At 42.0% G+C, this 24098-nt stretch overlaps 1 protein-coding gene across 2 annotated transcripts in view; it reads right to left on the reverse strand.

Moving 5' to 3' along the window:
• The window catches only part of WWP2 (WW domain containing E3 ubiquitin protein ligase 2), a 462541-nt gene that overhangs the window by 64669 nt on the left and 373774 nt on the right, over positions 1-24098 (reverse strand). Inside the window, exons 10-15 of one of the 2 annotated variants that reach the window (XM_085639040.1) lie at positions 18303-18384; positions 15043-15171; positions 14798-14873; positions 12715-12786; positions 10754-10842; positions 295-454 (exon numbers count right to left, since the gene is read on the reverse strand). In XM_085639040.1, the coding sequence (XP_085495166.1) occupies positions 295-454; positions 10754-10842; positions 12715-12786; positions 14798-14873; positions 15043-15171; positions 18303-18384 (608 nt within the window). Of the gene's footprint in view, positions 1-294; positions 455-10753; positions 10843-12714; positions 12787-14797; positions 14877-15042; positions 15172-18302; positions 18385-24098 lie in introns of both variants that reach the window. The other variant, XM_085639039.1, reaches the window with a different exon arrangement.

The raw sequence follows: 24098 nt of genomic DNA on the forward strand, positions 1-24098 counted from the left end.
TTTACTAGGGACTTACAGGGGTGCTAAAGTCTTTTGCCAAATGAAGCACAATTAGACAACACCTTGTTTAAGGGAAGGGGCAATGGCACTGAAGTCTGGTTAGCAGGCCTCGGTGCACTCTCAGTCGAAAATCAGCATCTAGTAGTTAAAAATAGGGCAAAAGTAGGCGGGTAACTGCAACAAAAGTCCAGTTCTCTATAGTCACACAAAATAAATTCAAATATGTGCATTGGCCAGTTCTACGTAAACATTCTGCTTTTGAACATTCTAAAAATAGTACTATCATGGTCTTACCATGGCAATGAATCGTCCAATGAAGCGGAAGTAGGTCAGGTGGTCTGGGTTGATGGAAGAGGCAGGGTTGATCTGCAGGCAATAGTTATTCTTCCCCGCGTACTCAAAGAGACAGTACATGGGATTGAGCACTTCATGTGACAAAAGGAAGAACCATTCTCTGTTAAGAAAAAGGAGACACAAGGCAATGAGCTTTTGCATTAGAGGCACATACTTATCCTAAACATTCCCAAAGGTGTACATTTTGATGCAAAGTCTTCTGCTTTGATCCCAAGAATACACATGATACACTTTTCTTTCTCTGGCATTCCATACCGCCAGGGACACAATGCTCAGCCTTTTAGTTACACTGCAGAACACACCTGAGACTCAGTCCATCCCACCCACTCTAAAGCAGACACATTAATCTTTCATCACCCACATGAACAGACTTAAGACACACTTCTTTCCTCCCAGTCTAGGGCAGATTTATACTTGTGCTTTACCTCCTGCTCTAGAGAAGATTTGGTGAGAAGGCCTTCCCTCTCAATCCGAAACAGCTGTGACCCGCATCAAGCCTCCAACTTTCAAAACAACTTCTAACTTAGGCATTTTAGACAACTAAAGAACAAACACAAGGGTCATCACTTCATTTATGCTCTAGCACATGGCTCTGGAAAAACCTCACAAAAAACATAAGATATGCCTGATACTCATTCAAGCAGCACAGTGCCAGCTTCCTACAACACTCCTCTGCTCTGTTAACGTATGTGCACAATCCACCCAAAATGACTTTTATACAGTGCGGTTCAGGACCATTTCAGACTAGCATTTCACTGCAGGATACCAATCCAAAATTGTTTTAGAACCCACCAATTTCAGAACAGTAGAAATTAAATAAAAATACCTGCATACAAAAATGCTAAATAATTTCACATATAAAAACAAACAATTCTGTACTTTAGTTGCATTCATATAGTCTGTTCAATTACATTTCAAATTCTGTAACTCACTGACCAATGTTTATTGCTCTGATCACCTGTCTCGCCTATTTCTCCCTCTCTCCACCATTAAACTCTCTCACCTTACCCCCATTTTCACCATTTTTATATTATTTCACATACATCCACAATCTCACTCCATAGCTGCACTTTTAGCACAGGTACACTCTCACCTCGCCATCCACTTTTACAACACATTAACCTACCAGCACTAAATCTACTCTCATGCCCCTCATCTTACAAACCCTACACTCAGCCACTCTCATTATTTGTAAAATCAAATGAAAAACAAGCTGCATATCTTTACGGATCAACACCTTTAAGAATTCTGAAGTTTGAGTGCATTTGTTTTGTTTATCCCGTTTGTCTCAATGCATTTAATATGAGAGAAAGAATCTGTAACTATCTTTTTGCAGCTTGGATTACTGTAGATTCGCATGCTTTTGCATACTCCTGCCATCTAGCATTGGGTAAAGATGTTGCAAGTTGCTTTTGTTCAAAGAAGTTCTCGGTCTCAAGATATATTGCAACACCTCCCTTGGCCCACAATGCACCAGGACAAAGACTCCACCTCAGATTGTTTTCCTCAGCTTGTGATTAATGATAGTGAAGGAAAACCCTTTTATGGCACTCCAAGAAAGCGCTCACAACAGTTATTCTGAACAGGGAGAAATGTTTGTTTTGTTTGCTAGCTGCTACTGCTGCCATGTGTATGCCAATCCAGCTTTTTGGAGATGCAGTAACTATCTAACGATATCCTGAAATTAAGTTGCAGGTGACAATAATAGACATTTCCATTTAGCTGCCTTACAGGCTTATGTGGTGGGCGTGCGTGCCAATTATAAAATATGCATACTCTCTTCTGGGAGATTAAGTTAACTAAACCCTAAGACCTCAGGTGCTAGATTGCTAGGTTCAGTTACCTGAGATCTGGATGTTTCATCTGCCCCTAATGCTAAGTGAGGAGGCCTGGTCCCAGTGGCAGTCATTTGTGTGGGTGGATGGACATTTCCAGAAACATTGAGTGCCATAGCGGTCTCAGCCAACTTGGCGCGACCAGAATAAGAGATGTGGATGCATATCTCGGTTTCCTCACCCTTTGAGGGATCAGATAAAGTGGAGAAAAGCAGCACCAAAAATACCTGCCAGTTCATCCATGTTCACTGTCCTTGGACTGTGGGCAATTCCTAACATATTCATCCATGTTCATTGCCCATGGACTGTGGTCAATTCCTAACCTGTTCATGTGTGTACATTGTCCATCGATGGTGAGGTTTCAAGTACCTGGAGGTGAAGCTTTGGGATTTTGTATATTGGACATTGGTGAACAGTTCGATTTGGGTGTACCCCACTTTTGAAAGTACTTGGAGATTTATCTCCTATTTGTGGACTTGCTAATGCATCCTGTTTAGCGGGCCCGCAACGTCGATATCCATCCCAGGAAGATGCTCCGCAACCAACTGAATGTGACTATGAATGGCTCAATGCCAAATCATTTGGGTGAGCGCTGGCAGTTGGGATGAACTGATGTCATACACGACAGCGTTGTCCATCTTTATTAAGAATTTGTTTCCCCTGAATTGGAGTGTAAAATCCCATCAGTGTCAACTGAATTGCTGTCAGCCCCACGTAGTTGATGTTTCAGACCTGTTGTTCCTGATTCAGGTACCCTGAACCATTATCAGGTAGAGATGCATATATTGTAATAGTCACATCCGCACATGGTCGAGAAATGGCCTGCCCAGTAACAAGTTTTTGTTATTGCATTATTTTATGATTTGATGAAAACTGGACCTCACCATCACAAGATCAACCAATTGGCTCTTTGCTTGTGACCATTGTCAAGCTAAGCTCTCTTGTATTGGACACATGCAATCTTGCAAAACACACCACTGTTGCACATGAAGCCTTTATCCCAACTATTTTATTACTATGCACAAAGTAATGAAACGTGTTGTCTGAACGAGGCAACAACCTATGAAACGCCTTCACCATCTCTTGATTTGAAAAGGCTTTCCTTGCAACAGTGTTTAACAAAGCTCCTCGGAATTTATTTGTAGAGGTGAAGAGGCAACTTCTTCGCATTGACTGTGAACTTTAGCTTGTGTAAAAGTGGAACTGTCATTGGAGTGTGTGCTAGGCATCGTTGTTGCTCTTTATAAGCCAATCTTTTAAGTATAGGAAGAAGTATATGGCGTTGTGGTTAAGGCGTTCCACCACCACCACCACTGCTAAGCTACCTGGTGAGTACTCTTAGCGCTGATGTAACCAGGAATGGGAGAAACTTAAACTGGTAGTGCTGTCCACTTACTATAAAGCGCAGGTATTGATGATGTGCTGAATGGATGGATATGTAGAAGCAGATATTCTTGAGGTAGATGGGCGCCAAATAGCCCCTTGTGCGGAGCAGCGGAATGATGTCCTGTAGAGGATATTCAGGTTTATAGGCCTGAGGTCTAAAATAGGCCCCAAAGTTCCATCCTTTTAGGTACTGAGGAAGTACAGGGAATACACCCATTGGACCCACCTTTGAGAGGATACTGGTTTGGTGGCACCTTTGCTGAGAAGTGCTTGTACTTCCTTTTGTTACAATCTTGTGTGTTTCTGACTTGCTGCGTGGAGTACTACCTAGAGCATCCGTCTGTCTCAGGTTATTTCCTCCTACTATGTAAGGAATAAGATTATTCACCCCCACATAGGTGTATGATCAGGGGATGGAAGGTCAGCCCCGGCTTACAGGTAGAGGTGCCCCTTCAAGAGCTACTTTTTCATTTGCCACTGCCATTACCACAGTAACCACCCCTTCTATAAGATTTAGAAGTATGGCCTACGAGAAAAGGCTAATATCCCTTTCAATGATGAAGGGTTGCAATTTTAGCAAATGCTCTTGCCTGTTTTTTGTGGATAGCAATCTGTGGCGTCTGGGTTTGCAGAGCACCCATGGCTTTAGCGTCGTCTATCTCTCTTTTGATTTATTTTAAAGCATATTGTCCAAATAGATGCTGCCTGTGAAATGGAACATTTATGAGGTGCTATTGTACCTCTGGTTTGTATCCATACACCATAAGCTATGCATGGCAGCAGAGTATGATGCGCTTGTTCATCTCCCTAGAAGCAGTGTGACTGGCATCCAGGGCGCATCAGATATTGCCATTAGAGATGACCATCCCCACTGCCGCTAGGTTTTGTGTCCATTTACAATACGTCTTCGGCAGATGTTTCACCAACTGCACCATAAACTCACAGTGGTATCTATCATACGTAGAGCAACTCGCTTGAGCTATCAATCCTCCACTGGTTGGCAGCCCTCACAGCAACTCGCTTGTATGGGGCATCTGCAGTTGCCTGCTGTGCACAAGGTCATCCGGCGGGCTTATGTTTCTTTTCAACCCTCAGTGTGACAACACATACCTTTTCTGGGTCTTTGACATTCTTAGCAGTAGGTAGCCTTTCTTTTGAGCACTGGTAAATACTGTAGAGACCATTCAGTCTTGGAGACTGTCTCCACCAAAAAGTCATCTTCATCCATGTGAAGCCTCATTTTATGATTTAGGATGTACTACTGCCCTCTGGATAACAGAACAATACACCATTGTGCCATTCGGGGGCTTTGACAAGATAGACTCTAAAATCAGCATCATCCTGGTGGTTGGCGTGATAATACTCTCAAGGGTCGTCTCCATCCCAGGTTGGCGGATGCTCTAAAAACGGGTCCTGTGTGTCGCAAGGACTCTCTTGGTCTGAGTCTGTGTGAAGTGAGTGTGTAGCCTGCTACAGTGACGGAGGAAATGATGGTGGCTGTGGTTGTGGTGGAGGCTGAGCTATAGGAGGAGAAAACTGTGGTAGAGGGCTAGTAACCTTGTTCCTCAACTTCATGGAAATCGTATAAAATTGCAGCTGTTCTGAAATCTGCTCCTCAAAGCTGAGCATCTCTCTTTCTGCATGGTTTTAGGTGCAGTGTGAGGAGGTCCTGATGAGGTGGACAACAAGAATATTTCCTGTGTAAGGATGTATATGAATGTTCTATTACCTATCATCAGGCATCTCAGGAGTTCAATGGCACCAGGAGGTTTACTCGACTCCAATCTCAGCCATCTTTGCCAACCAAGATCCTTCACATTCCAGCAAGAAATGTAATTGTCCTAGGGAGGAAAGTAAGAGGAATGGCCAAAAGACGTGATTATAGCCACCAGCCCCTCCTCGTCTCTCCTTTTCTTCAGGGCTTAAAAGTTTATAGGAATACCCTTCCTAGGTCCCGACACCTGGAAATTAAATCACTAGCCATATCAGTGGAATAAATATATAGCTGGGCCAGAAGCAAGCATTTTTGGCCAGCTCATGAAGTGAAAAGTGTTGAGATTAGGTGCCGCAGACTTTCATCTCACTAGATACCTGGAATTCTAGCAAAAATTCTTGTGGGTACCGGGAAGAAGCAGGTGTCTGCTGCTAAATGGTATCCGACAAAGTTGTCTGCTTACTTCTGACCAGGGCGAAACCGATCCTGGGTTGCTTGTGTTCCACCTCAGAGAGGACCTGGCTTGGCAGTTCAGGCTGGAGTGTTCCTATTGGAGCAGGGTAAAGAATGATTTGCATATGGCGGAGTCCAAACTGCAGTGGCATGGTGTGCTAAATAACGATCGATTGGGATGCGGCCCAAGTGATTACCAGTGGCTGAGATGAATTCAAGCATTCCATCCATCACTGTTTTGCATACTTATTTTGTTGCCCTAAGTGGACAGGTACGCCCAGACTTCGGTCTGGTGCACACTGTGTCTGTCACTCGAACCAAGCTGTAGCTGGCTGATGAGCCCAAAACTATGGGGAAACCGGTCCTGGGTTAATTGTGTCCAGGCACAGGGAGGACCTGGCTTGGCAGTTCAGGCTGGACTGTTCCTATTGGAGCAGGGTCAAGACTGATTTTCATATAGCTGGGTCCAAACCGAGGTGGCATGGTGTGCAAAATAACAATGGATTGGGATGTGGCTGAGTGATCAATCCATCACTGTTTTGTATACTTGCTTACTGGGAACCAGCACCTTTGGGATAGCTGGAAATGGACAATGGTGCACGCAGACTAGCAATATGTGCTAACTGGCACCGACAGTACCATGCGATCACAAGAAACTAACAAAGATGCATGCTTTCTGGGTACAAGCAATTAAGAACATCACCACTGGGAAAAGCAACGACAACCACTCAAGCAGGGCTAACAGTGATGTCTGCTTGCTGGGAGCTTCCAAATGTTTGTAAATGTGATTTAGCAACACTGTGCCTGCTGTGGAGTGGCAACTGCAGGTGCTTACAAGCATGGTGAGGGAGGGAGGAGAGAACTATGAGGGAGATATCCAGAAAGCACAGAAGCACTCTGTGAGATCACAGACAGACAAGCGAGGGAAATACGGCACAGAGAGAAGGGGGATCAGAGGAAGGAACAAAAGAGCGGGAGAGTAAAGGTCCTGAAACAGTGGATAAAACTGCAGAGGAGAAAGAGGAAGGAAAATGTATCAGATGGAGGGATAGTAGGCACAGAGGACAGGGAGAGCAAAGTCACTTGTGAGATATGAAAGTGAGTGAGCAAAGGCTGAGATGGGGGTGGAGAGTAAATACAAAGAGGGAAAGGAGTTGAAAGATCCAGTAAGGAGGAAAATTAATGGCACAGAGGGGATAGAAAGTAAAATCATAGGGAATGGAGAGCAAAAAAAAACAAAAGTGTGGGTACAATACACACCAAGAGGAAAATTAAAGCCAGAGAGGACGAGCCAAGAAGGGGGTGGAAGTGTGCAAAATCAGAAATGTAACTTTTTTGTAAGATCCATTTTGTTGGTTCACTGAGGATCAAAAACAATAGGACCAGGAGGTAATGACTGTGTATAATTGGGAATCAAACCCTCTATATTCAGAATTCCTACGAGAAGATAAATACTGCCAACCTGCCCATCAGGCTTGACATCAATATCAATTTCCTAGCGATTCCAGAGGCAACGCAATTTGAATTTTCAGAGTGGTCCCATGGCCAGCTAGTGGGAAGCAATGCTGTCCTCCTGCCAACCAAAATAATCCGTAGGCCGTGCAGAATAAGCATATACAAGGTCTGACATTTTTCCATATGGAGACGGGGATGATTTTAAGAGAAAAAGGGACTAGGTGATCAAAAGGATATCTTGATTAAAAATAGGCATTAAACCATGTGCCAGCCCCACTGTACTGTCTTCCAGAACTGATAACATTGAATTTACCGAATTAGAACTACGTTAACCTACATTGAAACAGTCTACAATTGGGAAGCTGTAAGAAATGGAACTGCGCTAAACTGTAATTCGGATCCTTATATTTAACTATGATAGTGTTCATATTTCTTACTGTATTATTAAGTGCCTAATATAAAGAGGTTTAAAAAACACAATACGCATTAAAAAGTAGAAGTTATGCTTCAAATACATTTTATTTATCTCCTCTTCTCCAAACAAAAGTAGCATGGAATGTGAGGTGAAACATCCCTTAGTTACTTCCTTGCTTCAACAGCATTTACATTTGTAAAAATATCATTCATGAAAGTGGTGGTGTTTTGCTTAGCATAAATAACAATCCCAGTGTGATGAAGGCTTCCCAAACTGTGTTTTGAGTTTGATATTGGGTCTCAAAAGTCAATAAAGAAAAGTGATGAGTCCAAATCAAATTCCATATCTTTGCTGCGTTCAGGAAACTAGTAGTATTATTTTAAGTTGCACAATATTTGGCTTCAAATTAAATATTATGTTCTGAGGAATACACTTACACAAGAGTAAATGACAACACTTTGCCATAAGAAGTAAATTCTGTATTCATTTTATTGAAAGAAAAAATTGCAATTTTCAGTTGTTTATTACGTTTGGACGAAGTGACCAAGAAGTCAGCCAAGCATTTCTATTTGCCACTGACGGGAGTCATGCTGACTACATGACATTTATTAATGAAGCGTAAGCGGGCTCGCTTCATTACATAGCTGTGCATTCGAGCCCATGAAATCACAACATTTTCAACTCAATTTCAAATCCACATTTTAAGAACAAATGTACTAACAAGTTCAGCATATCGGTCATGTAGCATTTTAGACATTTTTCACCTGTCCCTAGAATGGAGGTTTGCCGCTGGGAAGAACAATGGTTATTCTTGAAATATTAGTTCAACCAGTATAAAATGTGCTCATGTTCACAAAACAGCCATGTTCAGAGGTCATTAGTTCATATCGGCTGCACAAGCTCTACAATGCACTCACACAGTTGTGGTGATGCTTGAATTATCTGGCCCCAAAAAATTACACACATCAGCCCTTCCACCCACAGAACATCTGGTATAAATATTAGGGAGCATGATCACAACTGGGCTCACTGGAGGCACTCGGACTATCTTTAATCGGAAGCTCGTTGCATGTCTTTCTTGCATGAAACATTGTGCCAAGCTTTGAGACTGATACACAAAGGTAAACTTACACTTTTGTGTAGGTTTATGGCTTTTATTTTATTTTTGAGTATTGACAAATGAGTTCATAGTATGTTTCCGACTGGGGAGATAGGACTGGTCTATCTTTGTATGCACTGAGTTCCCTCCTGAACGCAGAGTCTCCGTAGTCATAAACTTACTATTAACTTGTAGTTTATGAATACCAAACAACCCATAAACTTACACAAAAGTGTTAAGTTTACCTTTCTGAATCAGGCCCTTTATATTTATGACGAAGCCACGCACAAGTTGTCTGTATTTCAAGAGTCTTAAAAGTTTCTGCCATGGGCCAAGACTGAATGGATGGAAAACCTCAAGCACTACGCGAGAAGGCCATCTGTGTCAGAGTAGTCAAAGAACACTTGTATTCACTACCAGAGGAGGGAGTTTAGCTAGCGGGGTTTCTAGAAAGGCGGCTTTGTACAGTGTCTTTTGCAATGGCTCTAATTCAACAGTAGTGCATGAGAGGGAGATCTCACTGGAGCTCTAAATGTAATCTTGCTCTACAACGACATTTGGATCCAAAATGAACAATGCTTTACTTATAGTTTAAGAAATCGCAAACATTTATAAACATACATCGTTGCTTCTGACTGAGAGTGCATCATGCACATTAATATCCAGTTGGATCGGGTGGCTGTGTAGGGACGTTCTCTTCAGACACTGCTCTTTTCTTTAGTGGCTGTCTTCTGATTTCTTGTGGTTCCTCAGCTGTTCAATCTAGTGATATCTGGATACTTCGGATGCAGAGAGAGCCCGGTATCCTGTCCGTGGTTCTACCCTGTGGTAGAACAGCATGACGTAACCTACCATAGGGTAAAACCACTGGCTGGACACAGAGTATTAGGCAGAGGAAGCACACAGGAAGCCCAGAAACCGAAAAGTCACCACAGAGGTAAAGAAAGACATCTACAGTGCAACTAATAAAATCACACAGTAGTACGAAGAGAAAGGGAGGCAATAGCAGAGGTAATCCCAGCAGAAGTGGAAGGAAAACCAGAGACAAGCACCTTTAGAAAGAAACCATATGTTCAAGAGCTAAGAACATTGTTTACAAAAGTCCAAATAGTCCAACAAACGTGCATTTCAAACTAGAGTAGAAAGACAGAGAATGTCGGACACTGTTGCACCTGCCACTACACTGAAAACATTAACTTTACTTTTTTTATGAATGCAATAATGCCTTGAAAATCCATTGCGGTGGTCTTCAGCGCAGGTACTTAGTAAGAGCCGAAACCCTATGCCACATAGAGTTCTCCTACTGTTTCTCCATCTCCAAATCTGTACCAAAGTCCTCAAAAGAATTTTATGAATTAGTGGCAGAGATAAGAGCCACCTACCATCTACCGGACGTTATTGAACAGAGGTCTCTCCAGTGCCAACACAGGGAGGTCCTTCTCTTCCAAACCCTAAGGCATCAACACTGGACCTCCATATGACAATGGGTGAAATCTTTGGCAGTGCCCACAGTTGAAATACAAAAAAAAGCACAGATGATGATAATCATGTTTCAATAATCAATTTTCGTTGGACAACAAGAGTAGCTCAGAAAGGAACCACCCCTGACCCAAAGGTTAGGACATCCACAGGTCAGTGGGTTGAGCACAGGAATCCATTGGTATCCACTGGTTAATATGCATGGGATCAGAGACAGTCTCCACAATGGCAAAAAATGAGTTGAACATGGCCGAAGTAGCAGAGAGGATGCTGCTCCTGGCGAAGACAAGGCATTCTCCAGTGCAGTCTGCAAAGGGGACCCTGAACTGGCCTCTGGGTGAGCTATTACGCATAGGCTTGTGCTTAATTTGGTTTTTATATTTTCAAGAATACATAGGTGCATTTTAGAAGAATACTCTACAGAACAGCCTAGCAGTGTTTTATTAGGAATAAGGAAAGTTGTGGGTTTCTGTCTACAATTCGGTTTCATGCACCTCTCCAAATGTATTTATAACAGGCATCAGTGATACCCTCAGGGAAAAAAGGAAGGCGGCTGTACTCACCGTGCAATACCTCCGTAGTCGAGCCCCTCCTCACCCCTCATAATTATGTACAGACGTCTTCGCAAGTCGTAGGGTTTCATGCTCATAATCTGGAGGAAAACAAATGGGGGAGAAATTGGAAATAAAGTCACCTTTCAGTCTGGAAACTATAATGTAACACAATTTCCAATTTCAGAGCCAGCTAACTAATTAACATAAAATGACGGCATTTCCCAACCAGAACTGGAGGGCAAATGAAGCGGTTTAGAGTCAGTGAAACAGAATTTTGTATTTCATGGACTACAGAGGGTAGAGGTGAGCGTTAAGACATGGCCAGTGCCATTTTTCGGTCTCCAGAAAAGCATCACACTATTGGAAAGGGGTTAACTGCACCACTGTTCTCTTACAAAATGATGAACACAGGGGGTGACAAAACATATGAACTACAACAGTGTTTCTCCTGACTAAACCTACATGTCAAACAGTGTAGCGGTGGACATCATATTGGTACATGAGCTAGTGAAATAGTGTCCTGCGGTTTATTTGCAAAACATTAGGTTATTAAGACAGGGCTAACTGTGGTGGCAGAGTACCCTTGGAGAGGACGGGACTGGTCATACTCTTCATGACATGGTTATGGGCAGCGTACCCGCTAAGAGGCACACTCCTCGGGCAAAGCTCTTTTCTCTCGCTTTGCGCATGTTTTGATACCTCCACAAGCTACCCCTTGGCCTACAAATTCTGCAAGCAAGCCACCCAGCAGAAAACTACGGTGTTCTTTCACTCAATTCTATTTAGGTAATACTGAGCACAGCTTTTAGTGTCAGAAAAAACGACAAGCTCTGCATTTACATCTGGTTTACCATATATTTTATCACTCTTGCACTCCAAATATGATTTGCTTCTGAAAATAATAACATTTTACCACGTCGAAAACAAGGGGCACACACACAAAGGAAAACATAGAATTTAACCAGTAATTAAGAGCGAAAACACATAGCCAGCTGTGACAAACTACCTCTAAAGTATTTCATATGAAAAAATAAAACTGCAAACAAAATAGAAATAATAGTAAAAGTACTAATCAACAAATTGTGAACAATTAAAAACTAAAAGAGAGCACTTCTTCCAACGTGTGTGTATATATATCTATTTATACACACACTCACAGACGTTGTAAGAAGCGCTCTTGTAAATTTCAATTGTTCACCGTTTATTTTGGGTATATATGTGTGTGTGTGTATGTATATATATATATATATATATATATATATATATATATATATATATATATATATATATATACACATATACATACATATATATATAAAATTTGTTTTTTTTGTTTGTTTATAAACATTTGACCCAATAAAAAACAGAATTCCATGCTGATAATGATAGTCATGTACACAACCTGTTCATAAAATAAAATTGTAAAGGGGTATCTGCCAGCAAGGAAGATTCTTTTCACCCGAGGGTTCCAGGTGACATCATAGACAACGTATGTCCTCCGTGTCTGTGATGTCCACGGAAATCCGGAGTTAAAAATGATACCCCTTTATTGAGCACTTCCTGGCCACAATTCTATATATGCTACAGATATTTGAGGCATCCTTGAAATTTGTACCTATTTAGTAAGGGGCAAAATAAAATGAGAGTGTGCACACAACCCACTACATTTGGAGAGTAATGCGAGAATCTCAAGTAAAGAGGAGTATAGAAGGGAATCTCAAAAAAATAGGAGAGAACTACCAAAAGTCATGCAAGCTAAGTAGGTTTCACAAGAAAACTGATTAGGAGCAAGGCTAGAGGGCAGCTTAGTAAGCTAGAGTGTAAAGGATGTAGATTTTGCAACACAACTTGGGTAAAGGTCGAGAAGAGGAAGAATTCTGGGTAACTACGAGGGATTAGAAGGGAAAATGGAGGAGTGGATGACACCACGGTCCAGGCTATTCATACGGCTGCATTTCATGTCTCTTTACCAGCTGGAAAGAGTCCTCGAAAAGAGTGGTCCGCGTCACACTGATCTTGACATGGCTGGGGAGTGCATTGGACTGTAAAAAAAAAAAGAAAAACATTAACAGCGTCTACAACGAAAACATACACTTCAACCGCAACAACCCTCGAATCAAAGAAGGCTGTACGTAGCAGGATTCCTTTCAACATATCCAAATGAGCGTTTGGAATTAGGAAGGCACCTTTCATCTATTCTATGAATGAGTTTTACATCAGCATCAAAGAGTTTTAGAAACAACAACAGAATCACTTCCGAGCTGAAGGATTCCAGCTTCAAAGAGCATGCAGGAATAATAGCTATTTTATATTATTCACTTTATCACATCTGGGAGTCAGAGTTCTTTCTAAGCAATCATATGTATGAATTGGGGCTGGGTGATGCTAGATGCTACCAGTTGCCTGAGTGTGCATTACATCCATCATATCCTTGTTGCAGAGGGAAGGTAACCATTTGCTGTAGGCTCTTTGTTGCACCGGTTTTGTAAAGGAAAGTTTGCTGTAAAACCTGCAAAGTGGGATGCCATGGATAACACCCCAAGCGAAGGTGAATGAGACAATCTTAGGTAGATGGTTGAGAGCACAGATTGCAGATAGGATGCTCTTTTGTGACAATACAAAATGCATGAAGAGACCTGGAGATGGTGGACAAATGTTAAATGGTTTAATTAGGATTTAAGGCATTTTCAGAACTGCTGGCATCCCATCTCACAACAAAGATATATAGTGCTGTACGGCTAATTTCTGACCATACTACACGGCACTATTTAGGTAAGCTTCCCCTTCACCCAAACCGAGAAACCGGTAGAGGAAATACACTTAAACCCACAGATACCTACTGCACGAGGGAAGCTATAAAAGCTTCGGAATGGGAACATACTTCCAGAGTTCTTCACGACTGGACTAAGTATGATATGTTCAATCAGTAATGGTTTAGTAATAGTGGGTACGTTATTAGTTCAATCTGAGCTTTGACTGGGCGCTGAAGAGTTAGCTTTAGTGTTGGTAACTTCTGACTGCACTATCCTATGTTTCCATTTGCACCACCAAATCTTTGTAAACCGTACAACTTTGTTCAAATTTTTTTAAGAAGTCTAACTCAAACAAGGTGCGAATTGATGACAAGATAGGGAACGTTATACCCAACTTTGTAGCACTAAAGAAGCAAGTTGAATTTCAGCCAGTCCCCACTTCCACCAGCAGCATTTATACAGCATTCCGTCCATGCACGCCCAAGAGGGCACAGTTGTGCTTTTCTTCAGTTTTCCACTTCCTGTGCCAGAAACATTCTTGCATACTATGTGAATGGGGAAGGGGGTGCAGAATTGTAACAAGTTTAAAAGTGTTTGTTTTCCTATTCCATGGCAGGGTTGAAGAGGGTGGTTTATCAAGTCAGGGATGACGAAAAGGATATTTTATCATGTAACCTCTTCATATTAAGGGGTATGCCATATGCCTCCCCTTCTGGAAGGCGGGGAACATGAAAAATGTTTCAAGTTAGATCTTTTAGGTCCTTGTCTCCCTGGGTGAGTCACCTGGTAGATTAGGACTGGGGAGGGGACAAATAGGACCCAATTACCACACAGCCCTCCACCCCTTCCTCCAAAACTCACTCTGAGGCACACTTTTGAATTGCTTGGCATGCAACCAAATAGAAAGGACAGAAGATCAACTCCCATGTACGTCTGCAATGTTAGTTCTTCCAATGAAAAGCAACTGTAGGGCTGCCAGAGTGCATTTCATCTCCGTGGAAAAAACTCAGGCCCCATACATGATAATATTCGCCTGAATATCAAATAATCACTGTATGTGAATGTATGAGGACTGTGAGCTACACATCCTGATTCCAGTCATGCATTTCAGGTCTTTAAACCGTAGCAGACAAACACTATATTCTCCCATAAACCGCCCCAAGAGGGAAAGGTGGGAAAGATTATGGCTCGTGTGTGAGAGTCACTTGCTGCAATTAATGGGCACACATGATTCAGTACTGTTAACAGTGTCGACAGAAGTACTCATGACAGCTGAAGGGCAATGCAAAGCAATACTCACGTGACAAAGAAAACGAAACTGTTGGTACTTCCAGCGGAAACTCCTATCGTATGCTGCGGGCGATCCTCCCGGCTTGCTGCTGAAAGTGTACAAACCACCAATCAACTAATTTAATGCACAACTAGCAGCACCTGTTCTGAAGCACATATCTGCAACCATACCACTAACTCTATTCCACGCAGAATCCAGAGAGGCAAATACGTGTGCTCTTAATCTCCAAATCCAAGTATGCATGGAGGACTTACCTAGATTCAAACCCCGGACGGGGATCCTTGAAGGTGGTGGTTCGCGTGTTGTGATCTACGAAGTATCGGACGCCCTCGCTGGTGTATTTCATCTCCCACCCGGGAGGGAGAGCAGGCTCCTGAATCATTCTGTCATTAAAGCACATCAAATGTCGAGTGAGTAAGGCTGCAGATGCCCATGAGACAGACTCCTCAACAGGAGATCTCTTTAAGACTGGATAAGCCATCCAACAACTAGCTAACCGACTCACTGTCTTGGAATGTTGTTCTTTATAAAGAGGTGGGCAAGGTTTGCAGTTGAAGCAAGAAACACTGGATATATATTTACAGTCCAGTGAAAATAAATGTTGGCCAATAACACATAGCATTTATTATAATAATAATAATAAACATAACATGCATAATAAATCTTTGCATGCGTTCCTGTAATCCTACTAAGCAAAGGTGAAAATCCATGTTATTAACACAGTACAGCCAAACGGACATGAGAAAAACCCTATTTACTGCCTCACAGATTGCAGGATGCAATGCCATCGCACAAGGAAATAACTCTCCTAGTAGTCAGCAGTCCTCCTCTCCAATGTGAAACTGCCTCACTGCAAGAAAGGAAGCCCTTATAGCCTGGCTCTAGTTAAATAGCTTTAAAAAAACATTAAAAAACCACCATGGCATAAACCATATATGCAGATGCACATTATTACCATTACTAAGCGATAGGAGGAGCATTACAACCCACTCGAGGTTTCGCCTTTCGTGAATCATTGCCACTCCCCAGCCAACAATGCTAATAGACAGCATATCACACTCTGAGTGTGTGTGTGTATATATACACACACACACACAACCCTGCGTGTGTGTCTGTATATATGTATGTATATATGTATGTGTGTATATATATACACACACACACACATATATATACACACACACATACATATATATATACATACACACACACACACACACACACACACACACACACACACACACACACACACACACACACACATACATATATGCTGCAGACTTCACCATTAGTTGCAGCAGAGTTACCAACTTGTCGGAGTTGGAAAACCAGTTAATACAGAGCCGCGGGTGTGAGCAGGTGTCAAACAGCCGTGACAAGGATGTAACAGTTTAGAAATCTTGGAGTTTTTATCAGCTCAATTCTAGAAAAGGTGAAAAACCTTTTTGGCAACATATCCTTGATATGCGCAACAGCAGGGATACCTAAGGAAGCACAATTTGTCTTCATATAAATGGATAATCGAGAAACTTCAGTTTCGACGTACAGAAAAGCAGTATACTCAGTAAGGGAGGGAAACATACTGAGGACAGTGAAACACAGATTTGTGTCTCAGTATTTCAGAGATCAACAAAAATAATTTCTATCATGCGGTTAATAAAGAAAATGTAAAGCTTCAGGCTTGCTGCTACAGCCTACACAAAGTAGTCAATTTAAGGACGTTAGGAGATTTGCATAGCACTGTATTAAATAGATGGTGTTTCTTCAACACAAAGAAACATATTTAGCATTTTCTCGTGGCTTAATGCTGTGTCTAAACGCCCTTTTAATGCCGGACTATTTTATGAACTATAGTTGGCAACTCTGCTTTTGCGATGGTTTTCAATGGCAGACATAACACTTTTTTCCATTAACTGGCGCAGTTACAGATAATCATGTGCAGTGTACTTTAGTAGGGCAGAAAAGGCTGCCCTGAAAAATTCTACTATGGGCAGAGTGTGGCTTCCTGCAACCCCATGGGGCATATGGTTTCAAACACCAGAGTCTGACCCGCACCATCATTGGTGCTGCTCTGGCCTACACAACTTGCGACTCTTCTGCCGTGCTCAAATGCTACTTTGCTTCCTTCATCGAGATATCTGTACCATCAATTCGGGTCTCCTTAACCCTGCTTTTATTGTACTTTGCACTGCCCTATTTCCAGTAACGATATTCTTCTCTGCCTATCCGACGACATCCCTCCGATGCCCCAGATGTACATATAGATATAGCTGCCAGCCCAAATGCCTCAGCATATCCCTAGAATTTTCTCAAGGCTGCTCTGTGTCAAGAAATACGTGTGGGTCGCCCCTTAAGATGATGCTCTGCCCAAAACCATGTTCACTTATGACACTGCTCGGTCAAAACATGCTCATACCTCAGATAGCTGCGTGTCTATGCGGACTGGAACATGCTGTTTGCCTTGCTGTGTTTGCGACAAAATGCAGCACTTACACTGTGTTTGCCATACACTGTTGTATCTGTGCTGTGTGTGCATAACAAGCTTTAGAGACTGCACAGTGTTGGTACTTTGTTGTTGGTCATACTCTGTGGGGGCAGTGGTGCTTTGTTATGAACTTCACTCGCAGTATTGTCTTCGTGAGCCTTTTTGACGCTGCACTGATTTGTGCTAGGCTGGAAACGCAATTTGTATCTCTAGCAGCTGCACTTACTCTGTCCTATGTTATCATGGTTGTACTATATTAGTGAGGCACTCGAGCTGCTGCCATGAGTTATTGCTGCACGATTCTGGAGGCCCTGCACTTATTGAATTGAACTGAATTTAAATTTGTATATGACATATTTGGGAGTGACAGTACTGTTTTCGTTATGGGCTATAGCGAAGTCTTTGTAATGTGCTGTATGGTTTAGATGCACTATTTGGATGGTGCTATGGTTGTTGTGTAATGTAGAACCTGCACTATGATCTTTTGCATTGTACTGGCTGCATCGCTTTTAATGCATTGTAACGGCTCTGCTAGATATTCCGTCTGCCGAAATCTAAATCCCATAGGATATTACAGGACTTATATTTAAGCTGTCCGAAATATCTGTCCCTAATGTGATGGAGTGACCCGTCCGCCGATGTCTAAATCAGGCCCTAAATTCATAATGCACCAGATTGGATGCACTATGCGTGTATGCATTGCAGTGGCTGCTCAATTCTAAATGCAGTCCAGTGGCTGTGATGCGTTTGTAATGCAAAGCAGCGGCAGCTTGTTGGTTTAATGTGCAGCATTGCCTGTGCTGTGTTTGTAATACACTGCAGTTCTTGCACTGTCTTGCTGTACTGGATACACTGCAGCTATGTCTGTGGGGACACTGCCAGTAATATCAGTTCCAGGAGGTAGGCAAGGGACCACATTTCCAGAATTCCCATTTCCAGAAGGTAGGAGAGCCTGGCACGAGTCTAAGCACCCAGTCGCTAGCCTTCCTTGAAGAAAGCGGTCCTTAGGACTGACAAAAGATATCTTACCCCTGAGTCCTGGGATCCTCCCATTGGGTCGTCCGTGTGTTGTGGTTCACGTAATAAACTCGGCCATTGTCCTGTCTCTTTTCTAAAAGGGAAAGAAAACATGTACATGGTGAAAGAAACCCTGCCTTATCGACAAGTCCGCAAGCGAGCAAAGGGGGTGGCAGTGACAGACGAATGACTTGTGGATCGCGAGAGTGAAATCTCAGCATACTTTAGAGTGCAAGCGTGGAAGTGGAGGGGGAAGATGATGATCTGGACAGGGAGTATGTGAAATCTGGTGCACGGACAGCTCGGGCAGAATTTTGGTCTGGAAATGTATTTAAGTGTGATGAGGATGCTTCCACTCGCTGTACAATGCGCCCTGCTTAAAAAATTAAAAAAATGCAGGACATGTCCTAGAGCTCAAGAGATCCTCAAATTTACTAGGTTCTGACTCAACTTGGAAAATTAAGGCCTTACTAAGTACTGTGTTGATACACTGAGGACCGTGGAGGTGACACAATCATGAACACACAGAAAGGGGGACAAACAGGATACATCTTGGAAAAAGACAGGTTAAGAAATAATGGCAGGTTGTAAGAAAAGTCAGTCCCTTTTGAGAAGGACCTGTCAGTCACTCAGTATGCAAAACCATTAAGCATCCCGAGAAGAAACTTGGCCTGAGCAAAGATATTATGGAGCATTTTTGAAAGCAGGACATAGGAAACTGTCATGATTACACCATTGATTGTGCAGTCAAGTTCTGTGCTACCTAATGCGGGGAAAAAAAGAGAAAGCTGCCATAAGAAAGCAGAGGGAGAGATTGACTTGTTCAGCTAGCCGCATCAGGAGCGATATGGTGTACATTTTACCAGAGAACCGAAAGCTGCGAGACAATTATTTCCATGGTAGAAGAAAGCTGAATTCATTAAATGAAGACACTGTTTATTAAGTATCAACACATTTTACTTCCTTACTCACAAAACTTAATTTTGGTTAACAAGAAACACAACGGACAGCAGTTTAAGGTCTGGCTTCCTTAAATAATCAGATTATTTCTTCCCTTGGAGCAGCTTAATACCAGTGCATCTTCCTTGGTGAAGAACTTATGCAGAAAGAGACGTATTGTTGGATAAGCAGGCCTGAGGAGAAAGGGTGCCTGCTCTGGTCGGACAGTAAACTATGCTTGCACTGTTCAACTTTGAGCACTTTTAAGAAGTGCGCACATATTTCTTTGACCAGAAGGTATGTATGACTTTTATTATCCACAGCGGTCTTATTAAAACCACAAAGTCAGTAACAGAAAGCAACTATGACTGTACGACCCTAACCGCAACTCGTTTATGCAAAGACTCCAAAGCCATGTATGTCCACAGTACCACCCAGGAAGCCGCCAGACTTGTGGTCATCTTTCTTTCGGAGGGGGTTCAAAGACTTGAACAGTGTTTAAATCTGCACTGCACATTTTGTTTTGCTCCTACTACAAGACAAGGGATACAAGACTACTACACCCAGGACTACGAAGTAACCAAGATATTACCCACCTTACACGTATGAGCAGTGGACCACTACATTTACAGCACACTGCATAGTACGTATGACTAACAACACAGATTATTTTCAAAGTGTTTCACACAATCTTCCCGCTTCCACGTTTAGACACTCAGCTTTATAAAACACAGTCTTTGGGAAAACGCGAATGATTCCAGAGTTAACGAGTTCAATTTATTCTGAGCTAACTTTAGCAACCTTCGCAAACTGTTGACCAGCTAGTTGCATGTCAAAAGTGTTAGAGCATTCTTTTGATGCTACAGCACATGTTCTGATACCCAATCATCGAAAAGCTGGCAATAAATAAAGATCTTTTATCAAGAAGGCTGAAACAACAAAAAAACAGAACATAAGCCAAGTTTCCGGTCAGTGGTGACAAAATTTACAGCTATCCAATGATCTCTGATTTTTCCACTGTAAATGTATCTCACTGATGTCAAACTGACCAAAACAGCATCTGAAATAATCTTTTTTAAGTTCATGGAGGTGCTTTCTACCAGGTAAGGCTGTAATATATATTTGTCGAAAGAGTTTAATAGCACTCCATAATGGCTCAGGGATTGACGAGTTTTAAAATTAGATTAAAAAGAAAAAGGATACATTTGTTTTTTATTTCATTCTTTTGAAATGCTGAGACAGGAGTTGATTATCCTAAACCTATTGAGTTTAAATGTTTTAACACTAGGGGACGCATGTAAGAATTACCAAATGTAGTCTGGGATAAAGAGGAGACACAGAAGGAAGAAGGGCCAGAAACAGGTTCAGATCTCAAAGGAGAGCAGTCGGGGTATAAATCCACAACCACAGTAGTCAAACAGGGTACATCCTTCTCGTCACTAAACAGAGAAGTCAAGGTTGGACCCCCGTCTCACCCAGCTGAGGGTGCCTGGCGCATACAGGTCAACAGTGAGAAAAAGCTTGCCCTGCTGTGGAGAAAATGTGGCACCTTTCAAAAGCATTAAATGTATACTTTCCAAAGGTAAATTTATTTGTATAGCTTCCAATACCATTGCCTAAATAAGACAGATTCTTGGGTGCCAGGCTCACCTGTTTAGAATGGAGGAGAGAAAAACAGCAGTGTTTTGTCCGGGATGAAACAAAGTGGACAAATGGGAAAACCGGGATCAAAATATACGTTTCTTATATCCATTTCTGGCGATGTATTCACTTGCCTGCATCTCCTCCTTCCTGTTTCCTTGTAGAGTTAATCATCTGAGAAAGGAGACTGCTGAAGAATACACAAGTGATCAGAGGCCTAAGATTAGCATTTGGAATGTCTGACTCAGGCAGGTCCAGAATAACCTACATCCATCCATGAGAATAGTCAGCCGAGCCTCTTCCATTCTTGTCTCCTTCCAGTGGATCAAGATCTGCCCGCTCACTGGCTGAAAGAAACCGAACTCTCAACAGCGTCAAGACGTCCTTACAGCACACAGAAAAGAAAATATGACCACATCTGTCAGATCCGGTCCGACGGAGAGTTAAGGAAACTGTACTTTTTCAGTGGTCTTTGCCAAATTTCAGCTTGCCCCTATTTGGACTTGGCGCCAAGTCAGGAGGGCTTGCTTATCGCCTGGTGAACTGGGAGAATATTTTGGGAACTCGGTGACTGTTGGAACCTTTCAGCTCGTTGAACAATTATTTCATAGTCCACAAGCCGACACAGCACTGTGTGTACACCCTGGTCTACTGAGGCTCGTATTCCAGAAACTTACATTTATGGGCAGGAAGGAAATGTATAATTTAGATCTACTGTGTGAAAAGGATACAGAATCTGTAGAGGTGGAACATTCCTAATTGGACCAATGAATATAACATCCAGATGGAACGTGTGGTCGGTCAACATTTCTGAACAACAAAGTGCAGAGAGACTCTCAGAGTGTAGTCATCATGGGTTATAATTAAACAAGGAAAAAAATACAAGATCACCAAATACACACCGAAAAAACAGATACACATCCAAAATCCCATAAACACACATTTCAAAAGATCATAGCCATGTTCTAAACTATGCCCATGAATTCACTTATTGCCGTCAGACAAAATCCAGCAGAGAATGCACGTTATAAAAAAAAACACAACATCAAATCGTTAAAGATTTACTCCATTGACATAATAAATGCTGCAACCTAATAACACCCTTAACCTCTTCAAATGTCACCAAATAGCATCCACAATCTACAAAAACATACAGCCTTATAAACGCCACAAACTAATAATTCACATAAATAATGCCAGGCAAACTCCACAACTACATCATTAAAAGGCAGAAAACATATCACACAGGCCGCAAATACTAAAATAATGTCGGATTATCACCATGATTTACACAAACCTACTGACCCTTCAAAAATCCATTGCAACAATTTAAAGTAACAAAATTAACAACTTCAAAAACCGTGGCAAGACCTGGTGCAGAGCACACCCTAAAAATCCAAATGCTCCACTCAAACCTTTTACTAGACTAACCAGTGTCTGCTTTGACAGCATAGCATACACTAATAAAGTACAGTGGAAAAGATGTTCAAGTCCAAAAGACTTCAAAGAAGACAATAACCACAGACAAAGAAGTCTGTGGAACTTTAAGTGCATATTTACTGTGCCATCTAAACATCCTTTTTGGGCTGGTCCAATTAAAGGTAGTATTTGAGCATCATATTGGCAAGATTAAACCTTGTGCTCTAACACAGGTCCTTCTCATCCTGAAGGATAAGGAGTACGCGCTCACAAACCCACCCAATAAAGCAACATTGCATATCTACTCTCAGCCAAACTCATAAGGCACTGCCATATGATCGCTACATCCTCACACCAACCCATCAAATATACCAGATAAACTCAATAACCTCACACAAGCCTGACAAATAACTCTGTTGGCCTCACAGGCACCCAGAAATGCATCAAACATTATGGAGACCCTATAACCTGACGACAATCAACCAAATGTCAACATATATGTGCCTCCAGAAATCAACTTAATGTCTCCGGTAGGACTAACTGATCTCTTGTGTACTACTATTAAATATGGGAAACAAATCTGTAATTGGCACAACATTGCGCAAAATCATAAAATACACCAAATTATATCAAGGAAAACACCATTTTAAAAATAATTGGTACCAGCTAAATCATCTTCAATAACTAACCAGCAGACAAATATTCTCCAGGTTCCAGCCACCACCTGCTATGCCAGTGACTAGAAAGGTCCTCTTCCCTCCACATATCTATAAGAAATATTGGTGCTGAAAAGAACATAGGGAACAAGAGCAAACAGCTAAAAGGAAATGCATTTGGATGACAGATAAAGAATTAAACTACGCAAAGGAACACTGCTGCCTCAGTATGCAGGCAGGCTCCCTGGTTGATGTGCACTGTGGGTGAGGAGATGGTCTACAGAGATCCAACCCATGCACGAGCCCTTGAAAAGCGGAAACAGTCCTGGGTAAATAAGACAAAGCTGGGCCCAGATGATCTATGTAGCCACCAGTTACCAACTTGTATTCCTAAAGCTGATTATGATCCAGCAAACCTATCAATTTTCAAAACTATACTTAGGGTATTTTTAGAATACCTGTTAATCAGGCCTTAAGTCACATCTAATTGCTCTCATTCATCTACCGCAAAGTTGCAGGCACAGAATCGCGTTTCACAAAAATACGTCTGGTCCCCTAAGAGGCCTGAAAGTGAGGGAGATGAGGAAAGCAAACATCCCGACAAGAGAAAAGGAAGGTAATATCAAGTAACATGGCAAGCATAATCACACTTGTGGGATGACGGGATGCAGAAAAAAGCTAATACAAAGAAAATCTGTGCACATATGCAGAATACTTGAGAAAGGGCCAGAAACGGCACATATGTATGTGGGTGTAACTGCAATACATGAGATGAAAGACAGGGACAAATCTTGGGCACACCATACAACCTCAAGTGAGAGAGGTCAAGAATATCTGGAACAATACCTAGAACAACCAGAGTGAGAGGGAGAGATGACAACAGTCCAGGCCCATTGTTGGAAAATACCATCCCCCAAGAAGGGTGGAAAATAAAAAGAAGACAGCTTATTAACACGACTGTAAATCACAAATGAGAAGGTAGGGATGGAAAACTTCCAAAAACCTCCAAGGCATCAGCAGCAATCCCTAATAGATGACAGTTAGGTCTATTATGGTCCAGGTCCTAGTTTAACGTGCCTACAGGCACTTTTGTGCACAGAGAGTAGACCTTGCTTTACCAGGTTTAATCGCGTCTGCTCAGGTTTCACTAACT

The sequence above is a fragment of the Triturus cristatus genome, chromosome 12 (genome assembly GCF_964204655.1).
Source record: "Triturus cristatus chromosome 12, aTriCri1.1, whole genome shotgun sequence".
Classification (NCBI taxonomy): domain Eukaryota; kingdom Metazoa; phylum Chordata; class Amphibia; order Caudata; family Salamandridae; genus Triturus; species Triturus cristatus.